We start from the raw sequence: 23,266 nt of genomic DNA, 5'->3' as shown, positions 1-23,266 counted from the left end.
ATAAAACACAATTTCTATTACTCAACTGACGGTGACATATTTTCCACGTATCACTAATCAGTTATGTGTGCTGAAATCGCCTTTTGTCAGGTGGCTTTCGCGATATAAATTGGGCCATACCGCAATAAAGTCAACAAGATCAAAAATTAAAATCGCATCACATCAATAAATATAAGATTCGAACAAAAAAATTGGAAACGAAAAAAAATTAGTAAAAATTGTGATTTTTTCAAATTTTCCATACTTTGGGATCAAATGGGCACGGTTAGACATCATCGGATCGGGCTGAAAAAATATACCGTTCTTTATTGCATCATGTTTTACGACCCGAAAACTTTTGGATTTTCAATTTTTATTTTTCTCCATACAAGCTGCGGCCAGTCTAATGTATACTACACTGCCTATTACTTGCTTTGGTGTTTAGTTCAAGCGTCATACGTATGTATGTTTGTATGTATGCTAGTACGTATGTGTGCGCGCCTGCGTATTACGGAGCCACGGTGAGCGAGAAGGCATTATGTATACCTATACTATACTACCTAATACTTGCTTAGACCAAGCGACCTACGAATGTTTGTGTGTATGTTAGTACGTCTGTGTAATATATGCGTTACGGCGCTCATAATAGCAACCGCGTGTGCTGTATTGCGTCCGTATTTTTATATTCGTAAATATTTTCAAATTTTAAATATTTACCGCAATTATGCCGAAAAATAATGCAGAAAAGTGTCGTGAATATCGACAGAAAAAAAAAAAACAAAAAGAAAATAAAACTAAAACAGTTTTAATTGTGGCAATTTATATTTCACCGAATCAATCAATAAATAGCAACACGGAATTCATTCACGGAAATTTAATAAAGTATACACCAGAAGTATCGCGGATACTTAGAAAAGATTACGATAAAGTTCCAATGATTTTAAGTGGCGATTTTAACGTAAATTTTGCATTGGACACAGCGGTTCCTTTAATTGACTTTCTCAATACAACATTCAATTTAAAAATGTGTAACAATCGCACTGAATCGACAACACGATCAAAAACAACAATTGACGCGGTATTTCAAAGATATGTTGACAACATCGAAACCAAAGCATTTGTATCATATTTTAGCTATCATAAGCCACTCGTATCATTTGTTGAAATTGAAAACATTGAGGATGAATAACAATAAAATGAAGAAAATAAAATATGAACTTTATAGCAATATTATAATGAACCTATAATTATCCCGCTCCTAATGCTGCTTTCGTCTCATTCTCTCTCAGTTTGTTTTACGGAAGGTTTCACTTCTATCGCGTCTAACCGTTAGACTGGTATTTTTTTTTATTCCTCAAAGGCTCACCTACCTATAGATGTTGATGCAGTTCAATTCTTGTTTAAAATGGCAAATGCTTTTTTGTGGGAAATTTTTTCAAGGCAGAAATACGAGTACATGCGTCCACTTTCACAAATAATTTTTCTTATCACCTAATGTTTCATGCTTGCTTGGGTTTCGTGTCATAAATAAATCCAAAATATTAGCAGTTGTTAGTCACACGATCAAATTTGAGTTTGGATTGTTTTATATTTGGAGAAAAAGTGTGAGATTGTATTGGAAATTTGAGGAACCGTGGATAGTCATGGCTGGCAGTGTATTATACCTATATATTTATACAAACACACACATTTTTTTTATTTGTTTTCAAAATCACTTCTTACCTTGTGTGCCTCGCCGTAGGTACCTTCCTCGTCCGTATCGAGTATCGCTGACACCGAACCGAACATTTGCAATATGAACGGTTTCCGATTGAGCAAATAGAACTGTTTCACCGCATACTCTATAGTTGTAGTGATCAGTTTATTGGTTTGATGTAGCGAATATACTTGTAACAGTGTTGGCATAATCATGAAATAACCATTTGTTGAGAATATGTTTTTAAAATTAAAAGCAGCATTAATATAGGTCGCCATGACATAACGCATAATGCACGAGTCTTCAGCATGCAGAATTGCTGCACCGGAAAGCACATTCAGGAATAGTTGTATGTCGGCGGAGTAAGCAAAGTTGCCAGCCATCGCTTCGAACATGCGCGCAATCAAGCGCACCCACATGAACTTGTGCAGCACATCAAGTCCAAGTAGCACCTGAATGGTAGTTAGCAAGGAATTAAATATTTATCTATGATTCGAATTTGCATACCTTGCCATATTCACCACCCTGATGTAAATCAAGATCCACTTCGAGTGCCTTGCGCGGAAATGATGGCAGTTTCATGAGTTCCTCATGTAGAAAGACAACACGCTGCACCACCATATCCACATTCTTCAAAATGGCCCACGTCAGATGCACCTTTCCGATTTCGACGAATTTCTTTGTGAGCTCCTGCTTTTGTAATGCCAAGAAAGACTCCTCCGGCTTCATGAGTATCAAACGAACCTCCGGATATTGGGAACGTTTGAAGAAGTACAAATCACGTATATACCAATTAGGATTAAGTATTTTGCCTAAGAAGGAAATGAAAAATAATTTACGCTTGAGTTAAACGATATAATATACAATTTTGTAGGTTAAGTGCAATAAAAATTGTAAAGTTTTTCTTTTCTTTATAAACCGATGTTTCTCCGATTTTGAGAATTACACACCACACATATGTATACTTAGACCTCCCATAAGTTCTGTTAAAAGTTAAGGGGGAGTATGGTATTTTTTTTTTTTTTTCATTTTTTTTTTTTTTTTTTTTAAATTATTCCATAACATCTTAAGATTATTGTGTGAAAGTTTGAAGTGCATTAGAGTAAAATTGACAAAGACACAAAGGATTAAGTATCTACCTCTCCAACCGGATTTCACGCTGCCGAAAATCTTTAAACGCGTTTTTCTCACACTTGCCTTTTTTACGATCGGTGTCCACTGTAGATTCATATCTACTGCACCGATTCTTTTCAAATTTGGTTTTTTTGTTTCTTTACTTTATTCACGAGGTAATGACGTCGAGTTTTTTTTTTTTTTTAAATTTTGTCATATTTTAAAACAACAAAGTTTTCAAGTTTTTTTTATGAAAAATCGGTGTTTTGACTTCAAAGCGCTTTAAAAAATTAAAAAAAAAAAAAAAAAAAAATTCGACGTTGTTACCTGCGAAACTTTATTAGCTGATGAAATCAATTTGGTTTTTTGATTTTAGTTGATCCAGTAATGAGTTCTGAGGGACAAACTTTTTTATGAGACGTCCGCGAAGATTCGCTGCCACCAACTCATTTCTTCATAAAAATCAATGAAAATTTCACACAATATTCTTTAAATATGACTTTATAATGAAGTAATTTTAAAATTTTGAATAAATCAACTGTGTCCGTTATAGAAATTAAATTATAATACTTTTTTTAATGAAGTGAATTTTATTTAATCAAGTAAATATTAAAAAAAATCTAATTTTCATTCGAAATGGTCACAATTTGCTTTTACACAAGTCTTGAAACGATTAGGCCATTCAGCTATTGCAGCACGCACGGTTTCCATGGATATTGACGTCACTGCTGGAACCAAAGATTAGTTGAGACTCTCCAAATTTCTGTGAGGTCTTCGACAGGCCATTTTGACCGCAAGGTGTAATGAATTCAGACTTCTACTACCAGACGGTCAATCTTCAGCGGCGATGAACCCAGGAATATTGTTTTTTAGTCACTGCTAATGGACTGGAGCGTAATTTTGTTGGAAGATCCAACGCTCTCTCTCCATTGAAGAGAGTACTGCTCAACTGCTCAACGCCTTCTAAGACATCCCCCTAGTACACATTTGTCCCGGTCTTAACCCCTTTTTCGCAGAAATGAAGACATGTAACGCCTTTACAAGACACTCCCCACTAAACCGTTACAGAGGCTGAATGGTGACCACGTTGAACCCTTGGAACTACTTTTTTGCGGCTTTAGAAGTTTTAGCATAGATTTTGCCGTTTTGCTTATTAAAAACTTCTTCAACAATGAAAATCTTCTCATCTGTGAAAAAAATATTTTCATAGCCGTTGGCCACGTGTGACCGAAAAAGTTGCTTGCATCTGCCCAGTCTAATTTTCTTCAAGCGTGTTGTCAAAAGTCGACCAGTTGAGTGACGGAAGGCTTTCATGTGGGGATCATCTCTAATTAGTCTTGACATGGATCTGGTCGATACCTTCATTTCCTTGGACATGATTTTCTGCTTTCTAAGAGGATTTCTGCGAATTCTTTCTTGTACGGCTTTTATGGCTGCACTGGTTCGAACCATCCGAGGAAGACTACTTCGTTTTCTGTCTGTCACTTCAGATGTTTGGGGAAAATGATTGATCGTGCGGTAAACAAACATTGTCGAAATATTAAGTTTTTTCAGCAATTTACTTGTATGCAACACTTACTTGTTGTAATGCAATCACTGCAATGCGATTTTCCTTAGCTTCCCACTCCATTGTTAACAAGCGATGGCACCTTATAGTTGTTTCACAATTGCAAGGGCGGCCTACCGAACGGCAAATGGTTTTTTATGAGGAACTTTTTGCCCTCACACTACTGCATAGTAGTCACGCACCAACCCATTCGGCTGTGGTGGCCGCAAGTGTATAACTATACTTAGATATATATAAAATGAAAGATCTGCATATATTACGTAGGGGTGGGTTAAACTTAACTTTGGAAACAAAGAAAAATATATATGCCTTTCTGCGCTCAGTGCCAAATAAACTAAAGCGCAGATGTGGGGATATATGCAATACATACTAAAGTAGGATTAAGCGTATTGTAGCAGCCATCTCTGGTTTCGATCTTCACCTCGGCATACACTTATTAAACTTTTTTTTCTTGTAGCATCATTTGGAGGTGACCTAAAACTAAGCCTAAGCAACTCTGCAATACATTGGCAGCCTATCGCACGTTTGGGTACAAAATCGATGTGTTCAAAGACTCAGATTCTGCATGGTCAACCGTCTGATATTATACAAGTGTATAAGTACATATATATGTATGTATATACATAGGTAGATAGTATAGCTTAGATCGTGAAATTAAATCTAGGTTGGACACCGGGAGGTATATTTGGATCTCCACTTGGTCGATTTTTATTACTTCTTTAAGTTAGATAATACTTCAACATTCCGTAATATGCAAGTGAGGAATTTTTTCGAACAGTTTGTGTCAGAAGAAAAGAACCGGATTTTTTTTCTTGTAACTTCAAGATATAAATATTTCGTTCTGCTTTTTGCTACGTAATAGTCCTACTCAAGGGCTACGACGCCAGTGCTAACTCAGGTTAGTATCGTTCGAAACTTTCCCGTAAACGCAGCCAAACAAAAATGAGAAGTACGCGAAGCGTTTCGAGGCGGTATTTTTATGGAAACAAGAAATTAGCGTCACAGAAATGGACTGGCCTTCCCAATAACAAGACGCCGACCCCATTGAAAATGTGTGGGGAATTATGAAAACGCATCGTGCCGAAAAGCTAGTCCTCGATTTAAGCAACTCGTGCGTCATGTTCGGAAAACAAGAGGGAAGAGACGAGCTGAATTAGCGTTCCGTCTATTTAGACATGAATGGATTGGCAAATAAACTGCAATGCTGGCGAGACCATGTGATATGAATGGACCTCAAGCCAGCCACAAATCCGAACGATTCTCTCAAACTTCAATCAGATCTTAACAATATTTTAAATCGTCAACATCTAAATATAAAGAAATGTTTTCATGTTTCTTTTTCCAAGTCTCGATCTTCTATCCCTACTTCTTATTATATTGATGATTTCCAATTAAATACGTGAAATGAAATATCTAATATCTGTGATTTTTGGTAAATTCTTATTCCGCAATCATGTGAATTGCGTTATTATCTCTTACTCCGGGCTTGCGTTTCAATTCAGAATTTATTATTTACACTTCTGGTACGTTCCAAACCTGAATCATGCTGTACACTGAATTGGGTATCCACTAAAATGAGAGTCATGTAACTCGACTTGAGTGCTACGATTAACATTCTTTCTAAAATTGTATTGTTATTGCTTGACATTTAATTTACCGCTGCACGTGTTTTCGATATGCGAGTATTACAGTTTTAAAAATGGATTTGTATTTGTACTAACGAGTTTGTATTAAATTTTGCGTTAAAAATGGATTCAATGGGGCGGAAATCTGTTTGAAAACTGTTTCGGTTATGCCAAAAGGTCAGACAGTTAATCAGGACTATTATTTGGGCGTAATGAGATGTTTAATGATGATGGGATGAAAACAACTCGTGGATTTCGCTATAATAACGCACTGTTGCACAGCGCCATCTTTATCGGTGAATTTTTGACCAGGAACGAAACGAGTATACGCCACCAAACTCAAACAGCCATCGAATTAACCTGATATGTTTCCCAGCGATTTGATTTTTTTCTGTTTGGTCGAGTCAAAAAATCACTATGGGAAGCGCTTTTAGCAGCCGAAAAGAAGTAAGGAAAAATCGAAGACGGCTCTCTATACCGAAAATAGGGTTCAAGAAATATTTCGAGAGCTGGACCAAAGGCGAGCATACATTGCTCTTAATGGGAATATCACTTTTGTGGAATAAATTTGTATTTTGAATTTTCTTAATATATTCCAGGAACTTTTTGATTAAGGTGGTATGTTTTTGATATCATCAGAGGCGCGATTGATTCACTACATACTTTTCGCTTTCGGACATGCCTTTTATAAGCACCCGGAAATATGAGTCTTTTGTTTTGGAACGTGATAGCTCCTTATACAGGGTTTGATTGAAAAGTAATGGGCCTTCAACCGAATCGGCTGGTGGGGGGAAATGATCGTTGGACCTTCCCCTTCCACTAGAAACCGGTTCCAGTTCGCTGGCAACAGCGGTGCAGTCAACATCGCTCCGCGCGTGAAAGCTGTTTTAAAAGTGTGTTAGGATTTTGCAGTGGCGAAAATGCAGCGATCGTTGGAGCAACGTTTCTCGATCAAATTTTGCGTAAAGCTAAACAGTCAATAATTGGACCCTTCATCATGACAATGCGCCGGCGCACACCGCCTTCCTCTGCACCTCTGCATTGGCCAAGATGCGGGTTCCGGTGCTTCCCCACCCTCCCTACATCCCAGACCTGTCCTCTCCGGACTTCTTCTTGTTCCTGCGCCTGAAAAGAAAGCTGAAGGAGAGGCGTTTCGACTCCATCGAAGCGATCCAAAAAACTGTGACAGCCGAGTTTAAAAAATGTTTCCTGCAATGGAAGGACCGCTACCAGCGGTGTATTGACGCTCAAGGGTCCAATTTTGAAGAATATTAGTTGTATAAGCCAAAAGGTGTAATAAAACTGCTTAAAAAGAATAAGCCTCAGTTCTTTTCAATCAAGCCCTGTATGTATTTACATTTCTAGGGCATTGAAAGAGCTTAATTTGCTCCATAGTCCCTTAGAATCAGATTTTGCTTAGTCAAAATTTTGGTTTAAGCTCTGATTGCTTGAAATGTTGAATTAATTATAAAGCTATTCTTAAATTTAAACACATAATCTGTACGAAAATTGTTAAACATTCTGATTAAATAAATAAATGGAATGGAGTAAAGGCCAAGTGGAGTATTCTTGATCCATTATAGAGTTATTAAAGATTCTAGAGCTCCAAACAAACAAAATTATTAATATAACACTAACTTACTGCTTTTGTAATCCACCAGACTGTAGTGATTTAAATTCTTTTCATCCACCGGATAATAGTCCAAAGCTTCTTTCAATAGTTGACAGAACAATGTATCCTCTTGCACTGGAAATTGCGAGGGTATGTTGCAGTCGTCATCGGTAGGCCCGTGTACGACAATTTTCTTTGCCGCCGGCACATTTGCTGTTAATAAAATAGAAGCGTCACATTGTTCCTTGCGTAAAATTTGCTTCAGGTCCTTGAACATAATACCATGCACGCTATGAACCACCATCCAAAGCACCGAAAGAGCTGAACCGACAAGCTGCCATAGGCATGAAGGATGAAGAAATGGAGAATAGTTTACATACCCACGAGTATATAACATATATTTACCTCCTGTTTGTGCTCATTGGACGAACGCACGTAGAACATTATGTAACCAATGATGGAGTTGTATAGCGCAAAGGCTGCCTGTTGCGGCAAACGTGGCACAAATCGTATCAAGTGTCGGAGCAATTTGAACATTTGATCTTGACGATCACGTGTTAAGCGTTCAAATACGTAGCGCAGGAAGAGAGCGGACTCTTCTACTAGACATACCCAGATGGCCTAATGAAGAATAGTTTGATGAATGCATTTTTCGCACTGATTGGTGTCATGTAATGTTTACCTGATAGGCAATTTCATAGACAGCATTTCCATCAGTGCCGATGGCCGCATCATCCAAGCAACCCACAATTTGCATAACCGACGAACAAAGCACCGATGGAAATAGCGAATGCGCATGATGCAAATGTATACGCGTGCCATCCAAGTCCTCCTCACCCTCATGATCTTCATGTTCCATGCCTGGCTCGTGGGATGCCTGCTGACTGATCGGTATGGTAGTGATGAGGAAACTATGTCGCTCAGCGCGTTGTTTGTCGCGTTGTTGGCGTAAAGCATTTCGTATAGCTTCTGTTTGTTGCATTTTGCGACTCTTCGTTGCAGTAACCAGAGAACGCTGGAAGTAAGCGAATATCGATTTATGGAGTGCTACAAAAAAAAAAAAACCAATGTCCCGACTTACGTGCCTATCTTGATTGAGCGTCACATCCATATCTTTAGTCTGTTGCACAGGCATCCAAGGCGGATCGACGACCGGTAAGCTTTCGATGCCAATTTTGGGAGACGGCAGCGTAAATTCAATGCCGCCAGGTGGTACCTTGAAGGTTAGATCGTGAGCGTTTTCTTCCATACGCGGCCAAACATGGAAGCGACTCTTCCAAAGCACCAGATATCTACAAGTCACATACATACATATGCGTATATTGTAAGTATTAGTAAGTATATAGTATAGTCTTCACCTCTGCACAGCGCCAATGCGCACATCTGGGTCCTTGCTCTTCAAAGCGCGTTGCATTATGTCAAAGGCGAAATTTTGTGCCTTTACCGAACCCATTAGAAAGACAGCAGCGCTCGCTGAAGCGGTGTCTTGATTCGTATCAAGCAGCAGTTCCCAAGCAGCAGGCATTGCTTCAATAACCATTTCTTCAGTCAGTATGACTGCGCCTTTAAGCATCGTGGCGAAGGGATAATGGAATAGCGTACGTATATAGAAGCGTTGATACTTCAGTATGGCCGGTTCGTCCTGATCCTTTTTCTCCTTTTCCTTATGAAAGGTATCAGCTAGCTTCTCCGCAATCTCTATATCGGGGTCGTCGCTAATACTACAGATTTGCATTCAAATTTGTGAAATGGGAATATTATAATTATAGATCCTAAAACTCTCACTCTCTTATTTTCTTATATTTACCGATCACGCCGCGATATACTATCCTTGCGCTTAGATGGCGACGTGTGTGTAGAACTTTGTTCGGATACCTTTCGTGCTGAACGTGGGCGCGTTTGATGCGACTTAGATGTGGCACTTACGGACGCGGTTGGCTCTACGGTGGGATGTTCAATGTCGAAGGTAAAGCCAAATTCTTCGCCATAGACCTGTATTACAGAAAGTGATTTATAAACGAGTAGGAGTTTATTTATTTAGATATTTTTAATTTATTTTACTACCTTTCGTGTTGCCTTAATCAAACGTGTGCAGGAACGCATATGTCTTTTATAGCAATACGGATGACAGTATCCCTTGTGTGGACAATAGTAGTTGTAGCTGGTGATAAGATCAATGACTGCTTTAAGCCAGGGCATATTTTTGGCAGTGTCATCGGTTTCATTTGAGTCTGTTGGTGATTCTGGTTGTTGATCATCACTTAGTATTCCTGGTGATTCCTCACCACTGACCATACCTTGCTCGGAAGTGTCGCTGCGATCAGAGAGCGATGAAACTTTGCGACGAGACTGTATGGAATCGACGCGCTTGACTAGAAAAACAATTTGGAAACTTATTTAAAAAGTTCTAGTATCTGGAACTGGGAGCAAGAGCAAAATAAAGTTATGGGGAAGGCGAAATGACTACAACAATTATTGGATGAAGACGTATGTCGAGCCCTTGATGATATGTCTAAAGAGTTGGATGTTGACAGATCAATCGTCGGTAAACGTTTGCACGTGATGGGAATGATCCAGAAAGTAGGTAACTGAGTGCCACAGCAATTGAGGAGAGAGATATCGAGAGACGTTTGGTGACGTGTGAGATGATTCGTGAACGGCAGAAAGATGAAAGTGGATCCATTATTATAACGCTTAGCGTCGGAGCCTGCTAGGTGAACCAGGTCCATCCACAGCGGAAAAAAAAATAATGCTTCAAAGGTTATGTTGTGCATTTGGTGGGATCAGAGGGGTGTCATCTATTTTGAACTCCTTAAACCATCTGAAACCATCACTGGCGATCGTTACCGACTGCAGCTAATGCGTTTGAATTGAGTTCTCAAAGAAAAGCGGTCGGAATGGGACGGTAGACATGACAAACTGATTTTGCTGCTTGACAACGCCAAGCCACACGTTGCTAAATCGGTCCAGAAATATTTAGAGGTACAGAATTGGGAAATCTTTCCCGCCTTATACCCCAGACATTACACCTTCGGATTACTATCTGTTCCGATCAATGTAGTCGTCCCTAATTTCTTAAGAAAGCATCGCAATCTGGCTCCATGAATGGATCAAGTCAAAAGCACTCGAATTTTTCGTCAGAAGAATCCGTATGCTGGCTGAAAGATGGAGTAAAGTTGTAGCTTCCAATGGTACATATTTCGCATAATATCAAGTATTATTTAATTGTTTGAATAATTGGAAACTTGGGCTAAGAAAGGACAGAAACTTATTCCCATACCCAATAGTTTTTAAAGTGAAACATTTTCGGTCCTTTTAAGAATTAAACAATTTTTTTCAATATTATATATTAGTATGAAGTATACTTTTCAGAACATTTTTTTTGGAAGAATATTCGATTTTTTATTGCTTAACCGTCTTACCTTTCAAGTACAGTACCTCTCACTTTTGTAAATCTTTATGGTCTTAACCTTCGATCGCATTTGTCTTGTTTTTTGAGGTAAGAACAGAGTAAGGTAATGCACAAGCACATTCCAGATTTTTTTTTGTCAAAACTTTTCATACATGTAGTAGTGTTAGACCATGCGCGAGACTTATAAATGACGGCTATTCGTAAAGATCCCTCCTCTTACCACCATTTAATGGGACCAAATATTGAAATTCTATCTTGATTTTGATTGAATTAATCACAGTAGTATTTGTAGTAGTCTCCTATGAGAAAGGAGTTATTTTCTTGGAAATCATCATCAGGGTGGTTGGTACTAAAAACACTGTTATTATGTTCCTGTTTTTAGTCTCATTGTGCATTTTTTTGAATATCCGACGTTTTTATCATGGATCCTAGATGAATATGCAGAAGACTTTTAGCACTTTTTAAGACAAAGACAGCCAAAGCGAACTTAAGAACACTGCCTGTGTGTTTCTTAGAGATTCTTTTGACACGAACGACTACTAAAGACATATTAAATTTAATTCAGCTATCGACAAAATTTACTCACAATCGGTCTCCAAATCTTTGCCATCTTTAGTGTTACGACGCAGCTTCAAAGATCGACGCTTAAATGATCCGCCCGTTGTTGTGGCCGTACCACGACGCAAAAGGAACGGCCGCACGGCGGAAGCTATTGGACGACGAGCTGAAAAAAGTACAGAAAGAAAATGATATTAATTATTCCACCATTAATTGCATTGCCCATACCTTCTTCACCTTCTTTCGTCAGTGTGGTATTGCTACTATTTTCTGACTCATTATCCGGCTCGTGTAATACAAAAGAAATCTTTCGCTCAGTTTGACCTCCTACAATACATAGCAACCGGAGAATTTGAAAATTAGCTTACCTAAACATGATATTCGTGTTATATATACAACTTACCCACTGTGTCATTGCCGGCAGCAATGGACTGCAAACTTTGGGCCGATGTTTGGGAGTGGCCCATCGAACTTAGCGCCATAGACCAGCGACGATTAGCTTCGCGATATACCTTCTCCCAAGGTGCGTGTTTCTCTCGATGTAGCAATTTTGAAGTTTTGGGCAGGAGCACATAAGTGTCACGCAAGAATGCTGTGATTTCGTAGAGCAAGACACAGGCGATCAATTTTAGCGCATGCGGACAATCATTACCATGCGGATTAACCGATGCCTCGTCCAGAAAATCCTCTTCTTCGTCTTGTTGCAATAGTTCACGTTGACGCTCTGGGTCGGCGAGTGTAGCATTCACTGATTCAAATTGTAAACGTTCGGTAAAGATAATCTCCTCAAGACGAGCACCCAACATCTCGGCCCACTTTAAAAGATGAGGCAAATCTTTCACGTTATTTTAAAAGAAATCATTTGCTTGCTTAGTTTTCGTTACCTGGTGAAACATTTTGCCAGCAGCACGTTGTAAAATATGTGTACGGCGTGTGCTAGTCGCGGTAGTTTGATGTTTAATCTGATTCAGATTGAGATTGGTGCCTGAGGGTCGATAAGCGCTCAGATTGTGTTTCATCCAAGGTGGCCATTGACCCTTGTTGCAGAGATGTACAAAGTGCGCGCATTCCAGCAAGAAGGTGGCGCGTGCTACAAGTGGTGCTTGAGGCTATATGAAGATGTGAGTGAAATTATAAGAATATACATATTTATATATTACATATATTATATATGCATTGTGTCTTAAAACTATTTCAAAACTCACTAAGTCTAGTACAGCTGCAATCAGCTGTGGGTCGGGAAATGAACCTGGCGCGCAGGTTTCGAGCAAAAACGACAAGCGTAGCATGCCTAGTCGCACTGGTTCTATCGGTATTAATTTTCTCTCCTTCAACACTACCACTTCTGACTCTCGTGGACCATCACACATATCCGAAGAACTGCGTCGACTATAGTCAGCGGCTTCCTCAATTCCTCCAGCCTTCTTCTTACCTTTAACAATACCACCAAAGCGATTTAGGCGTCGTTCAACACGCCGTTTAGCGCGTTGTATTGAGCGTCCAATTCCGTCGCTGGTACGGCCCCTTTGTATCTTCAACGAAGCGTGGCGAATAAAAGTTGATGTAATTTCCGGATTAAGTGAACCGATTTCCAAGTCAATAGATGAAGCTTCTTTCGGAGTGCTGCGAAACCAACGCACCAGACCGCTCAAGCGACCAAGTGAATTCCGTTCCGAGCTTGATGTAGAATCAGAGAGCAATGCGCGTTCGCTGTGACGCGGTGTAAGCGTTGGTCGCACACCGGTGGTGCGTCGACGAAAGTTACTCAATGGCGATTGACTGCTTTTGTAATGTTCTTCACAGGGTTCGGTCTCTAGCAGGCTCTGTTGGGCGAAAATTATTGAAACGTGATCTTGTGACAATTGAAAGCTTACCACAGCACAAGCCGATGAGGTACTACGCTTTTTTAGCAACAACCGCCGCTGCGAGCGGTTATCATCATTAGGAATACTTTGAGCAACCTCCGCTTGTGGAATATGTCTAATGAAAAGAAAAGAAAATTGAATTCATATCTGAACACCCAGCTTGATATGCTCATACTTTATAACACGGGTTGTTTGTGCTATCGGACCCTTTTTATGCGGCCGTGGTGTCACCGCCAGTATACCACTTAATGCCACCAATCTAAACGGTCCACCATGCGCACCCTTCACATAGGTTATTAATTGACGTATATCGCTGTAAAGTGTTGAGTTCTCAGGTGATTTAAGATCCTTAATAGCTTCGACAAAGCGCGTAACTAACGGCTTGAAAACGGCAGCAATCACCAGTGATTCCGGGCCGCCGCTGAGACCGCCGCTAAAATTTGTCGAGTAGCCGCCTTGGCCACCTGATGGGGACGTATCGGTGTTAACATTTTTAAATCCACCCGTGCGCTTATGTGCTATTATATTCATTTATACATACATACGAGTATACAACGAAGATATTTGGTGTGTGTATATATTTCTCACAGAAGGAGCGTGACGAACAACAACAAGGGGAGAGCATTATCAAAAACAAACTAAAATATTTACAGATAAAAACACAAAACAAACACACATGGGCCAGGCAAGGTGTTTAGTGAAAAAAATGGGACCTGGAATTAAATAGCTAGAAATGCAAAGCAAATGCGGGATCAAAAATGAAAAGCGCTCACAAGAGTGAAAGGCATGTTTTTCAAATATTTTTTAATAATTTATTTTTAAGATCTAAGTAATTTTTTACATAAGATAAGGTTGAAAAAGAGGTTAGTGTTAGCTAGCATGCCAATCAGAAAATTTATGCAAATTACAAGAAAAAATATTAGTTCATTTGTATATGCAAAGTGACGCAAAATTAATCACCCTATCAGAAGATTTATAGCTTTTGCAAATGACGTCTTTCGTCAATCATATTTGTATATAAACAAACGCAATCGAGCGCGTAAAGGTCAAAATAAAGATTTCCATATTCAAAATCATTTTTTTTAGTCAAAAGGTCTTCTAAAAACAAAATTGGATGATTCATTTTGCGCATCTATCTATTGTATATAATAAGTATGTAGCCAAAAACTGAGCTGCCTTTGTGAAAATATTAAATTATGAATATAATAATGCAAAAATTGAATTTCATGAACGTGGCTTAGCTCATAAAATTCAATTTGGTATGAAAAAGTAACTAAATTCGGACGAGGCAAGGTTGGCGTGATAATGCCCGATTTATTATCGGTAAAAAACTACAATAAAATGATTCATCATCATCATAGCAATTACTGCTCGGGGTGAGCCAGTGCTTCCTCATCGCGTCGGTTCTTCTAGTATTTGTAAGGCATCGTTTGCAAATTTTCTTGGTGGCCTTCCACATTTTTTACTGCCCATAATAAGAGAGTTGAAGGTAGTTTTCGCAATCCTGCTGTGGCCCATCCTGAGTAGATGTCCAGACCTTCTCAGCCGCTGAGTTTTAGCGGAACGCACAATGTTTTGACCTGATGTCAGCTGTTAGTAAAATGATTAGCCTACTTAAAATGCTATGACTTTCAAGGCTTTCACTTTAAAAAGAAATCTCCCTATGTTAAGACAAACAAGTTTCGTTAAGATATCTGGATTTTTATTCCAATTACATTATGGAATAATTTTTGGATTGTTGTTCAGAGCGCTTTAAGTGTTTTCGAAATATGGTATGTACAAATCGAGATCAAATGCCATTACTATTTGTAAGCAATGTTTTGCCAGAGAATTTTAATCCTCAAACTCTGTTTTTAAAGAACTTACAAGAAAATTACAATAATTAAAAAGGGAAATGTTAGCAACAAAAATTTCCGTAGATGGAAATAGGAAAACCTATTTAAATGTGTGCTATTTAAACCACCAATGCCACTTGGGTGAGTGCTACAGGACCATGTTTACAGCCTGATGGATGTTGGATTGGCCTACAAAGATGTTCAAAGAGCAAATGCTTTTCGCAATAAATTCGGTAACGCCGTCTTGGCGTTGTCAATTGGCTGATTCGTGGCTGGATTGGCCATGAAATATGAAATGATTGAAAAGCTTTTCTATAGCTATTGCTGGCAGTGCATTTGGCGATTAAAAATAGTCTCATCCAAACCTTGTGCCGTTCGGAGGAGGAAGCATAAAACTACGTAATGTGACTACTTATGCTTCAGCAACGTTAGAACCTGAGCTTAGTGAAAGGTAATAAGTGAAGGATTTGTGCAATGCATTTCCCATTATTCAGATTTTATTTCGCTATAACAACAGGTTGCATGAGTGTTCTATAACGCAATAACTTAACAAAATGTATAAATTATTTTTTATTATGAAAAAGGATAAATAAAAAAACAAATTGTACTCTTTTTTTTCAATATTGAACATTTCATTGAAATTGAAAAAAAATAGCTATACGAAATTTGAATTTTTATTGAGCGAATTTTTGCCCACGGGCATTTAATATACATATGTACATATATTATATTTTAAGGCAGCTCTGCTCTCGTCTCTTCGTATGCAAAACATGGAGTATAAAAACATGCAGGAGCTACTATTTTCACTAATGTAAACTACAAAGGCATAAAAACACTCACTCAGTGGTGATAATAATGAACTTGGGTCCACACAAAATGCCACAAAAGCATGGAAGAAATCCACTAATTCATGCAAGTCGGATGTTTTAACCATTTCTTGCAGGTAGCGTTTAGTGCGTTGGCCAGCTTGCCGTAGTATCCGTGAAAGTATCTTTTGGCATTGGCTGCGCAGGAAATCTGCCGGTGGGCCGCGTACGCCTGTGTTAAGAGAAAAAGCAAAATAGCTAAAATACAGAAACTGCCACATAGACATCTATTTAATGCGACATACCATCATTGCAACCATTGTGACAGCCAAGTATCAACAGCGCGCGCTTTATAATACCCATCGATATCTCGTGCGCATGCTCACCCAGCTTAAGTACGCCCATTTCCAGCAATAATTCACAAATATTCAATCCCGCTTCCAATACACGCTGTGAACAAATGGTCATATCACGTTTGAAGATATTAAAAACCGCCAACAAAACAATTTCGTAATCAATGCCGCCATCGCGTGTTATGTAAAATGAGCTACCGGGTGCCTCTGATTCGTCTACGCCAGTGTAATCGATGTGTGAGTCGGTGTGTGAGCGCAGCATTTGGCCGCGGAAGCGACTTGTCGTGGCACCAGAGCCACCAACACCGCCACCGCTACCACTTGTGCCACCTGCCACACCGCTAATACTACCTCCATTACTAAGTGCATCCAACTGCGAGTCAATGGAGCCCTGCAAAACGACGGAACGGAGAGTGATTAATTCTATAGGCGTGGGGAAATAACAATTTATGTGAAGTGGGGATATACAAATCGGCGTTTACATATGAGCATGTGTGCATATAAATTTCCGGCTTTTACTTACTTGTCGCTTAAGATAATCTGGTGACGGCGTAGGCGTATGTTCTGTTACGGTGATTATGGGGTTGCGCGGATAAAACGTCGAACGTGGGCCCGTTGATTGGGAGGGACGTATCGCTTTCGGGGGCTCTACATACCTGTAAAATCTGGTAATTTTGAACAAATGCAAAATGAGCGCAATTAGTTGTGATGGCGTGATGTGCGGCAGTGCGGCGGCGATTATTGCATAAAAGTCCATTTAATAGGACTCTATATGGGTATGAGTATGTATCGGTCAAATAAGTGGGTAATGAGAAAAGAACGGACTAAAGTGGTGGGCGCAAAAAGCTGTGATTGAAAGCGCAAATTAGGCAAACTTTTGCAACAGTGTTAGATCACAATAAAAAGAAGTCTTAAATAGTGCCGAAATAAGAGTAAAAATATTTATATAGAAAATGGTAACTCTGCCGGTGTTAAGGGTGTTAAAGTATTAATAGCAATAGTAATTTTCTATTATTTTGTAATTTAATTTACTTAATGACACAGAATACTAGACCCGACCAGAGTTTCCAATATACTTATAGTTTCAGTGAAATATAGAGAAGTGATTAATGGTTAAAAAACAAACTGATTCTATACCCAACACTCGGTTTATGTTCTGCAGAAGTGATATCTATCAGTGTGTAAGTCGTAATACAATAACAAAAAAAATTTGGTAAATTCTGACAACTTTTAAAAAATTTTTGTATATGTACTTTACAAAATTGTTGAATGAAAAAGAGTGATTCGCAAGTCAATAACAAATTCTGAGTATAAAAATTAAAATTCCCAAAATTGCACACATTTTAAGTCGAACTACTGATACTGATTCTTGGACAAACACTTTTCCCCACACCGTGTAATGTGTTACAGTCTGTTGACAACTTTATATGTGCACCGAAATGCCGCTTACAAGAGTATTAGCGAGATAATTGGTGATGTTGGTGCTGAGATTTATGGACGATATTTTGGGTATGAGATGGGTTAAAAAGTGGCTTGAGCCAAGAGTACTAAAGTTTTTACCAAAAAATTTCGCACTGCAGTTGTTAAAGAATTGTTTTATTTGGTCCATCATTTTATCAAAGGCATAATTGGGCTGTCAGACGTACTGAGCTTTGATTCTGAGTAATCTAATGCATTTAGTAGCTTACGGTTAAATACGAAATAAGCTTTAAGTTGTTTGTATTTTTATCGATAAGACATAGAACATTGGATCAAACCTACAATCATCCCACAATGACGCTTTCAGATGAGCAGAAGCTTAAAAAAACTACAACTAAATCGATTCGAAATCAAAATTTTTTGACAGTTTTCGTATGTTTTTCTTTTTTGCTATGATATTTCGAATTATTTCCACCAGATCAAGGGCCTCTTTTTGAGCGCACTGAAACGTTTGAGCAAAAATTTGCGTCATAAGGTGTCGCAATTTTGGGGAAACAACTCCTAATTTTTCTATCATGAAAATTGCATTGACCTACATATCACATTGTACGCTGCTATTTGAATCAAAATATCATTCATGCCGTTGGTTTCATGTGACAACACCGGGTACCACTTTGCGGAAAGGGATTTTAGACGATTGAGCCGATAAAGGACTACCAGCGCTAAATAAACGCTATTTTTAAACCACTTCAAACTTGCATTTTTTTGTAAAAATTCTGATTAAAAACTTTCAGGCAAATTTGTTGCATTCTTATTTTAATTTTGTACAAATTTTCAAACTTTAACAACATGGTACGTGTTGTAGTATAAATTATATTTTTATAATAAAAAAAAAATTAAATAAAAAATAAAACGAAACTTTGGAAAATAATGCACTTCTATTTGTGAATACAAATAAAGGCTCTTTTAAAATACGCGCCTAGATGTTGATTTAAAAGAAAACATGTACAATATCACTATTTTTATTTAAAATACGGCTCTTAACCATTATATGTGAAAAATTGCATACAATTTAAATTTTACCGTGAGCAAGTCTGGACGTCTGCGGGCCGCCGTAGCCGAATGGGTTGGTGCGTGATTACCATTCGGAATTTACAGAGAGGTCGTTGGTTCCAATCTCGGTGAAAGTAAAATTAATAAAAACATTTTTCTAATAGCGGTCGCCCCTCGGCAGGCAATGGCAAATCTCCGAGTGTATTTCTGCCATGAAAAAGCTCCTCATAAAAATATATATCTGCCGTTCGGAGTCGGCTTGAAACTGTAGGTCCCTCCATTTGTGGAACAACATCAAGACGCACACCACAAATAGGAGGAGGAGCTCGGCCAAACACCTAACAGAAGTGTACGCGCCAATTATTTATTTTTTTTTTTTAAGTCTGGACGTAAAATCCGCCAAACAATCAAACTCATGAATGCCTAAAATGTTGAGAACGTCGAGACATCGAACGTCCAGTTTTTGGTCTGTCAGTGCTTTTTCTACCTTCGACATAACCAGTTTCTTGAAAACAAATTAGATTTGGGAAAAATATCTGTCGGGATACAGGTTGTCGGGACACGAGTTGACGGGGAAATAATATAGGATTCGGGAAAAGAGACGGGAATCTTCGGATGATTATTTCCACAACAAAAATACGAATTTTGTGATATGCCGTTCTTAAAGATTGACCATTTACATAATACCCAATGATCAGAAAGTACCGGGAATGTTTAAATAAAACAAAACAGAGTTAAATTTCAGGCAAATTTATTTTATCTCCTTAAAAATATGACCCGTCTGAAGCGACACACATGTGCCAACGTTTACCCCAGTCCTCTATGCACCCCTGGTAGGCCGACGAAGGGATGGTCTTCAGCTCCTTCGTCGCATTCTCTTGGATCTCCTCTATCGACTGAAATCTCCTTCCACGAAGTGGTAACTTCAACTTGGGAAACAAAAAGATGTCGCACGGGGCCATATCAGGTGAATACGGTGCTTGCACTTTGGTATTTAGTTGGTGTTTGGTCAAATAATCAAGCGCAATTTGGGCTCGGTGCGACGGCGCGTTATCATCATGCAAAATCCAGGAATTGTTTGCCCACATTCCGGCCGTTTGCGACGTACAGCATCTCTCCAACGCTTCAAAACGGATAAATAATATTCTTTATTAACTGTCTGGCCCAATGGAAGGTACTCATGGTGCACTACGCCTTGGCAATCGAAGAAAACAGTCAACATCACATTCCCGGTACTTTTTGATCATAGGGTAAGTTTCGATGATTTTAACGCGTTGTTCTATTGTGTAAAATTGTACATCTGTCTACTTGACAAATGTTAAAGATGACATAAAAAGGGTACTGTCTAGAAATTAATCACTACTACCATCTAGGCGTCACTTTATAAAGACTCTTTACCTATGGGGAACATATTTCGTTACATATACAATATTTATAGTATCGAACTAGTTTATTTTCTCTATCTTTGAGTGTTGGGTATAAAATCCTTGGAACATAAATAAGCTATAAATTGCTTGTCTACATACAAAAATTCTAAATAAACTCTAGGAATGCAAAACAAGTATAAGTATAGTGATACGATTTTTAAAAGCCAAACCCAAACGTAACGAAAAACTAGTTCACGGTTTGAAGAAGACTCACCCGCTATCAAGAAGACAGCTTTGAACATATTAAGGTTAAGAGAAGAGTGCAAAGATTTAGTAAAAAATAGTACTCAAAAAGTCGGATTTACATAGAACTAGGTTTTTGGTGTAATTTGGTGAGTACTGTATTGAAAATAGTGCCGGTAAGTGGTTACTCAATGGAAGTTATGTTGGGGTATATAAAAAATGTGTATAAATGGTGTTACAGCTGTGTTAAAAGTGTTAAAAAGTTTGTATATCAAAACATATGGAATCTATCGTAATCTACATCTATATTTATAATACATACATACATATGTATAAGTAAAGCGTTTGTATTAGAAAAGTTTGTAGATATATAACAGTGAACAATTATTGGTATACCGTATAGCATAAGTACAAATTTATGTCTGAAAGTGTTGTACTAATTGAACAAGATTTAATAAATTTAAAAGATGTACGAATAGTTTTAAAAATCGGTAAAGCTCATCTACGGGGTGTGGGTTTATAGGCTCATTTAAATTGTATTGCAGGGTATAATAAGGACAAAAATCTATTAAGAACATAGCTGAATAAAAAAATATGCTAATATTAATTTATAAAATAATTATAGTTCTATCGAAAAACGTTAAACTATCAGCACTAACAGTTTTTGTAGAGTTGAGGCATTATTTTTCACTCGTGTTAGAAGTGCAGACCCTTCTGACTTTCTGCGTTCACATAAGATATGAACATGTCTTTCAGACGATTGATAGCTACAATTAATCAATTAAACGAAAGTGATCATCAATTAGGCACTGGGGCTATTCGAAAATGATTTATGTATATAAACCAATAATGCAAATGCGAATATTGTAGCAGATGATATCAAATACGGTTTCCAAACAAATAGTTTTAAACTATACTCAATGTGATTGGAATGCATAGATTAGAATTATACTCATCGTGGATTTCTGACCCCATCAAATAAGGAAATAAGTTTTAAAATTTATGCACTAAAATAATAATGATAAATCTGTATACACCCTCTATTATAAAAAAAAACTTTCAATAAAAAAAATTAATTAATTAATTTCCTTTGGAACATTTTTGGATTTGCTATGGAGTAGTAAAGCAGCATTGCCACACTATGAATATGGTAAGACATTTAAATTTATGATAATATTATATATGATAATTTTAGATATTGTGTTTTGTTAGTACGTTTTGTACTTTGGCTGGAAAATGAGTTTCAAACAAATGGCTGAGACTTTGCTAAAACTTTTATCGAAACACACCAAATGCTCAAACATATGTTGATAAATATTTAGGTGCGTGCAAATTTACCGGAGGCGCCATCGATTTCAATCGGATAGAGAAACGCTTAGTAACGATGAAGTAGCAGATCGTCCATAGAACGGATTATCTCCAGAATACATCGAGAAAGTGATTTCATTAAAAATAGTAAGCAATCGTTTCTGAAAATCACTTAAATGGAATCGATGATTCCTCATGTACTGTGTATCACATGAGCTGTACCATTGACGTAAAAATTTTACAAATTTTTTGAAAAAAATTATGTATTCACTTCTGAAAATTTTGACAAAGTTTGTTTTTGAACATTAAACATTTTTTTAATAACTCAGGATAAAAATACTTAAAAACATTTTTGTTTTAATTTTTTAGGATAATAAAATCTTTAAAAAGTTTTTTTAAGTTCAAATATACTTTTTAAAAACATTTGTTTAAACAATATATTTAAAAGAAATGTTAAAATATATTGGGGTACATTATATTTAAAAAATACAATTTTTTTTTTTTATTATTAAATAAATAATAAATATTAAATAAATATTTTTTTTAATTATTAAATATATTGGGGTACAATATATTTGAAAAAAATTATAATTTCGGGACTTATTCAGTTCTGAAAATAATTTTTTTTTTATTAGGTGCGCTACTAAGTTCTCGCTGTTTTTTGATGAAAATACAACTTTATTCTGAAAAAATGGTTACAAGTGAATCATTGAAAATATTGCCCATCCTTGACTACTACTTTTCTCCATCTTTCTGGTAGATTTCGTATACCGTCGCGGTAAAACTGTTCATCTTTTGAGGCTATCCACGGATCAAGGCATTTTTTGATGCCTTCATTTCACAAAACCAAAAGTATATGCTCGTACCAAACCAAAATCACTAATGTGTCGAAACAGTTTGTTTACCATATGTCAAAGCTTGGTTTAGGATGTTTAGGTTATGTTAGAATCGATTAGCACACACTGCTGGCGGCATCTATTAACAAAATGGGGGAAACTTAGTTGCGCACCTAATAATTTTTTAGGTTAAAAATTACTTACTTTTAATTGTCTTTTTAAGTTTTTGTCGTATAATAATTAAAAAAACAAATATTTTCTAGATTTGGTATACAGCTTTTTAAAGTGAAATAACTTCGGTTCTTTTTAACATTAAAAAAAGGTTTGTAATTTTTTAGGATAAAATATACTTTAAAAGAAACTTTTTTTTGAAAAGAATTTAAATTTTTTGTTAAAACTTTTTGGAAAATTTTTCTTTGTAATTTTTTAAGATAAAACTCACTAAAAATATACTTAAAAAAATTTAAAATGTGTTGGTGTTTCGCTAATAACTTTTCCGAATAAAATGAAAAAAGTTCGTTTCAAAAAGATTTTATAGTTTTGTTAAAAAATTGTTTTGTCATTTTAAAAACACACTCTTTTTAGATTTTTTCTAACATTCTTCAATAATAGTTGAAAC

At 37.2% G+C, this 23,266-nt stretch overlaps 1 protein-coding gene across 1 annotated transcript in view; it reads right to left on the bottom strand.

Annotated features, from left to right (window-relative positions):
• LOC128854786 (protein unc-80 homolog) overlaps window positions 1-23,266 on the bottom strand; it is a 48,696-nt gene that overhangs the window by 7,053 nt on the left and 18,377 nt on the right. Inside the window, exons 13-32 of the mRNA XM_054089185.1 lie at window positions 21,163-21,270; window positions 16,945-17,086; window positions 16,374-16,812; window positions 16,103-16,300; window positions 13,603-13,945; window positions 13,437-13,542; window positions 12,768-13,385; window positions 12,447-12,671; window positions 11,966-12,377; window positions 11,791-11,889; window positions 11,591-11,728; window positions 9,657-9,964; window positions 9,400-9,584; window positions 8,951-9,313; window positions 8,674-8,884; window positions 8,275-8,607; window positions 7,998-8,213; window positions 7,623-7,926; window positions 2,183-2,487; window positions 1,702-2,127 (exon numbers count right to left, since the gene is read on the bottom strand). Of these exons, the coding sequence (XP_053945160.1) occupies window positions 1,702-2,127; window positions 2,183-2,487; window positions 7,623-7,926; window positions 7,998-8,213; window positions 8,275-8,607; window positions 8,674-8,884; window positions 8,951-9,313; window positions 9,400-9,584; window positions 9,657-9,964; window positions 11,591-11,728; window positions 11,791-11,889; window positions 11,966-12,377; window positions 12,447-12,671; window positions 12,768-13,385; window positions 13,437-13,542; window positions 13,603-13,945; window positions 16,103-16,300; window positions 16,374-16,812; window positions 16,945-17,086; window positions 21,163-21,270 (5,479 nt within the window). The remainder of the gene's footprint in view (window positions 1-1,701; window positions 2,128-2,182; window positions 2,488-7,622; window positions 7,927-7,997; window positions 8,214-8,274; window positions 8,608-8,673; window positions 8,885-8,950; window positions 9,314-9,399; window positions 9,585-9,656; window positions 9,965-11,590; window positions 11,729-11,790; window positions 11,890-11,965; window positions 12,378-12,446; window positions 12,672-12,767; window positions 13,386-13,436; window positions 13,543-13,602; window positions 13,946-16,102; window positions 16,301-16,373; window positions 16,813-16,944; window positions 17,087-21,162; window positions 21,271-23,266) is intronic.

Source organism: Anastrepha ludens, chromosome 2, assembly GCF_028408465.1.
Source record: "Anastrepha ludens isolate Willacy chromosome 2, idAnaLude1.1, whole genome shotgun sequence".
NCBI classification, from domain to species: Eukaryota; Metazoa; Arthropoda; class Insecta; order Diptera; family Tephritidae; genus Anastrepha; species Anastrepha ludens.
The sequence above is the reverse complement of the archived record's forward strand: the minus strand, read 5'-3'. Positions and strand labels throughout refer to the sequence as shown.